Source organism: Orycteropus afer, unplaced genomic scaffold (assembly GCF_000298275.1).
Source record: "Orycteropus afer afer isolate SDZICR_OR568_19922 unplaced genomic scaffold, OryAfe1.0 scaffold00017, whole genome shotgun sequence".
Taxonomy (NCBI): domain Eukaryota; kingdom Metazoa; phylum Chordata; class Mammalia; order Tubulidentata; family Orycteropodidae; genus Orycteropus; species Orycteropus afer.
In genome coordinates this window covers 4,992,021-4,996,592 of record NW_006921604.1, presented here as the reverse complement: position 1 = coordinate 4,996,592, position 4,572 = coordinate 4,992,021, and the positions used below count along the sequence as shown (strand labels likewise).

The 4,572-nt window shown below is 36.7% G+C and overlaps 1 protein-coding gene across 1 annotated transcript in view; it reads right to left on the bottom strand.

Moving 5' to 3' along the window:
- The window catches only part of NPHP1 (nephrocystin 1), a 147,590-nt gene that overhangs the window by 120,955 nt on the left and 22,063 nt on the right, over positions 1-4,572 (bottom strand). The window contains exon 5 of the mRNA XM_007959516.1: positions 366-621. Coding sequence (XP_007957707.1) covers positions 366-621 — 256 coding nt within the window. The remainder of the gene's footprint in view (positions 1-365; positions 622-4,572) is intronic.

The following is a 4,572-nucleotide window of genomic DNA, read 5'->3' as shown; positions in this document are numbered from 1 at the left end:
AATCCTACTTCCGTAGTGATACTGCCTCGGAAACCCAAGGAGGGGTCGCTATGAGTCGGGGCCGACTCGACGGCACATAACAACAACAACATGATGAAGAAGAGTAAATTGTAAAATTTTACTCCTAAATTAGAAATTACCAACATTAGAACTATTTTTAAAAGAAAAGAAAAAGAGCCTCTTTAATAACAGATTCTCTATTACTATGACCTGGTAAATCCTAATCACTACGTATTTCATTCAAACAGATTGAGTCTTAAAAAACTTGATACCAAGAAAATTTAATACAAGCATGAAAACAGTTTTCTTATTCTACTAGGTATGCCAATTTGCGCTTCCATTAAATTACAGTTGTTTCTACCTACCTTAAATGTAAGATCCCCAACTTGTTGAGCAGTAAAATCTCCAACAGTAATATATTCTTTATGTGTTGCTTGTTTGTGAGATTGATCTTCCTGTTTTTCTTTCTCTTCTGTTCCTGTTTCCTCATCACCACTTTCTTCACTGTTGTTGGCATTGTCTTCTTCATTGTCTTCTTCATCTTCTTCTCTTTCTCCTTCTTCTTCTTCACTTTCTCCAACAGAATCATCATCTTCCTCTCTTTCAGTAAGTGTCCCAACTCTATACAAAATAGTTCTATGACTAGGATCATTTGAAATAACATACAAGAACAGATCAAGTGTAGTTCTATAAAGAACTGATCCAAATTTAGAGCTAGCACATAAAGGAATTAAAGGGAAAATACAACTAATATTTTCAATCATCTAGCTGAGAATACATGACTTGAGAGACTGAGAGTGTGTCTGAGGAATGTATGATATGGTCGAGTATGTATAGGGCTTGATTGAGGTCAGGAGACTTGAATTCAAGTCCTGGATTCATCCATTCAGCAAATATTGAATGACCATTATTGCACAGTAGTTAGAATATAGGCTTTGGGCTTATATTCTGGCTCTGTCTCCTCTTTGTTGTGTGACCTTGGGTAGGTTTCTTTTAAACTTTCCATTTTGCACCTGTAAAGTGAAGATAATAATAGAGCCTGACTGATAAGGCTGCTGCAAAGATTCGATGAATTATAATTAGCAAAGTATTTAGAATACTGCCTACCCACAGTAAGCTTTCCATGAAAGTTAATGATGATGATGATGATAATACATGTCAAGTTCCATGTCAGGCTCATTGGAACAAAGCTGAACTAGACACATGTTCCTGTTCTCAAGAAGCTTACAGTGAGACATGGTAGATAATGGGTAATTACAATATAGTTCATTAAGTACTACAACAAAGGTATACAGAGGACACTAAGGAAACACACAGAGGGACACCTAATCCACCTTTCATAGGTAGGGATCAGGAAGAGCTTAGAAATAGGCTTTGAAGGATAAGTTGGAATTAATCAGGTAAAAAGAACAGAAAGAAGGAAGAGGAAATAAAGGGCTCGAAGCCAGGGAATTCAAGTAGGGAAAACCTACTCCCTATAGGACAAAGAGTTGCTCCATAAGATTTCCAAGGCTATAAATCTTTGTGGAAGCAGACTGTCTCATCTTTCTCCCAAGGAGTGGCTGGTGGATTTGAACCACTGACCTTTGGGTTAGCAGCCGAAAGCCTTAGTCATTGCAACACCAGAGCTCCTAATAGGGAAAGGCTTGGAGGAAATAAGCAAGAGGATATAGCAGCCCATTTGAGCTTTATTTTTAAGATAGCTTTAAAAAAAATTCTTTATTGTGATTAGTTGAAAGTTTACGGAGCAAACTGGTTTTCTATTCAACAATCCATATACATTCTGTTTTGTGACATTCACTACAATACCCACAATGCAACAGCATTTTTCCCACTTTCTCCCCATCCCCACTTCTTCCCTTCATCTTTCCTTCCTATTTATTCCCTTCAGTCTTCCTAGCTCTACCCTCAGCAAATGTTGCCCTCTTGATCTCATACAACCGATTGTTCTAATGAGTGCATACCTTCCTGATATTACTGTTCACTTTAAGGCTGAAAAGATAGCTTTATTTTGAAGATGAACATGATCAGATTTGCATTTTAGAAAGATAACAATGTGGAGGACAGATTGAAAGACAAAAGACAGAAGGTAAGGATGGTATTAAAAATGAGAAATAACAATAGTATGAACTAAGAAAATAGCCTTAGGGATGAAGAGAAAGACATGTTGGAAAGATACTAACATGGTGAAATGGGAGTTGAAGAAGAGAAGAGCAAACATAATACTAGTTTGGATAAACCAATAAATCTTTCTGAGATTCATTTATTCATCAAAAGTTAAGCAAAGTCATCAAATATTTATTGGGTACCTATTATATACCAGACATTATGTGTTTGGGGTACACCAATGACTAAAACAAATAAAAATCCTCACCCTCCTAAAGGCTACATCAGAGAATATTATCTTTAAAATGTAGTAACTAATGCAAATGGACAATACTAATTATAAGTCTAGCTAACTGTAAGATATTCTCTGGAATAAAGAGCACTATTGGGTTCACTTTGTTGAAAACAGTATTAGTACACTCTTACACCACATTGACCTAAACAGAAACAGGGACTTAAAAACACTTTTTACACCCTAAGAATGAAAATCTAAGGAACTGGATGTAGATTTCAATATTCTGCCTTCCTCTCTTAGGAGATATTGCATGTATTTTATATGGGTCAATTATTCTAAAAGGTTGCCAAGGATAATGGGAACTTGACATGATCATTTACAGTTATTCTAGTTCATTATGTTAATGTGGTGAATTTCACTGAATGATTTTCGAATGTGTTAAACCAACCTTGCATTCTGAAACAAATCTTACTTTGCCATGATGTATTGTCCTTTATATATCTTGTTGGATTCTATTTGGTAATATTTTATATTGAGTTAGTATATTCATTTATGAGGGCCTTGTAAGTTTCTTTTCTTACAATGTTCTTGTTAGATTTTGATATCAAAGTTATCTAAAGTTCATAAAATTAGTTTGGAAGTGTTTCTTCTTTTTCCATTCTCTAGAAAGATGGCATTATTGGTGTTGGTGTTGTTGTTAGGTGCTGTTGAGTCATTTCCGACTCAAAGCGACCCCCTGCACAGCAGAACGAAACAGCACCTGATCTCGCACCAGCTCCATGGTCCTTGCTATACTTGAGCCCATTGTCGCAGCCACCATGTCAATCCATCTTATTGAAGGCCTTCCCCTCTTTCGTTTACCCTCCACCTTACCAAGCATGACATCCTTCTCCAGGGAATGGTCCCTTCCGACAACATGACCAAAGTAGGTGAGACAAAGTCTGGCCATTCTCGCTTCTAAGGAGCATTTTGGGTGCACTTCCTCCAGGACAGATCTGCTAGTTCTTTTAGACTCCTCCATCTGTTCCAGTCCCCTTTGCCTTTTCTGTCCTCTCCCTGCTTTCCTGCCTTGCTACTTCTAGGGCGTGGCCTGGGTTCCCTCTCCTCACTTGGATCCCTGCGGCTGACTCCTTGATCTGTTCTGGTCCCCTTTGCCTTTTCTGTCCTGTTCCTGCTTTCCCACCTTGCTGCTTGTGGGGTGTGGCCTGGGTTCCCTCTCCTCACCTGGGTCCCTGTGGCTGACTCCTATTACTGGTAATATTGGTTTTATTTCTTCCTTAAATAGTTACAATAATTCATCAGTGAAACCACCTGGGAGTTTTCTTGGCCCTAGACTAAATTTATTTAGTAAATATTTTGGAAGGACTGTTCAAACTTTCTATTCATCTTGTGTCAATCTTAATAAGCTTTATTTTTCAATTTATTTTATCTAAATTTTCTAGTTTATTAACATAAAGTTGTTGATATCTTCTTAGCATCCTTTTAGGATTTTAGTGATTTCATTCCTGCTTTCTTTCATCTTTTCTCCCTTCTTGGTCAGTTTTGCTAAGAGTTTATCCATTTAATTAATTTTTCCAAAGAATCAACTTTAGGCTTTGCTGATTTTATCTATTATATGTCTATTTAGTATTCATTTTTGTCTGCTCTTATTCTTATTATTTCCATCCTTCTATTTTTCTTGGTTTAATTTTGTTGTTCTTTTTCCGGCTTCTTAAGTTAGATGTTTCAATAATTGAATTTCAACTTTTCTACTATGCCTTTAAAGCTATCAGTTTCTTTCTAAGCACTGGTTTATTTGCATACCATGAGTTTTGACATGTCATATTTTTATTATCATTCAAAATATTTGAAAATTTCCACTGTAATATTTTATTTGACTCATGGATTATATAGAAGCACACAATTTGCAAACATCTGGAGATTTTGTATAAATATACCTTGGAGATACTTGCAGGTGAAGTTCCAGATCACTGCAAAAAAGTATTGTAATAAAGCAAGTCACACAAATTTCTTAGTTTCCCAGTGCATATAAAAGTTATGCTTATACTATACTTCAGTCTATTAAGTGTACAATGCTGTTGTTGTTGTTAAGTGTCATCAAGTCGGACCCAACTCATAGCGATCCCTTCTTGGGCTTCCAAGGCAGTATCACTACAGAAGTAGATTGCCCCATCTTCCTTCCGAGGAGTGGCTGGTGGGTTTGAACCACCAGCCTTCTGGTTAGCAGTCAA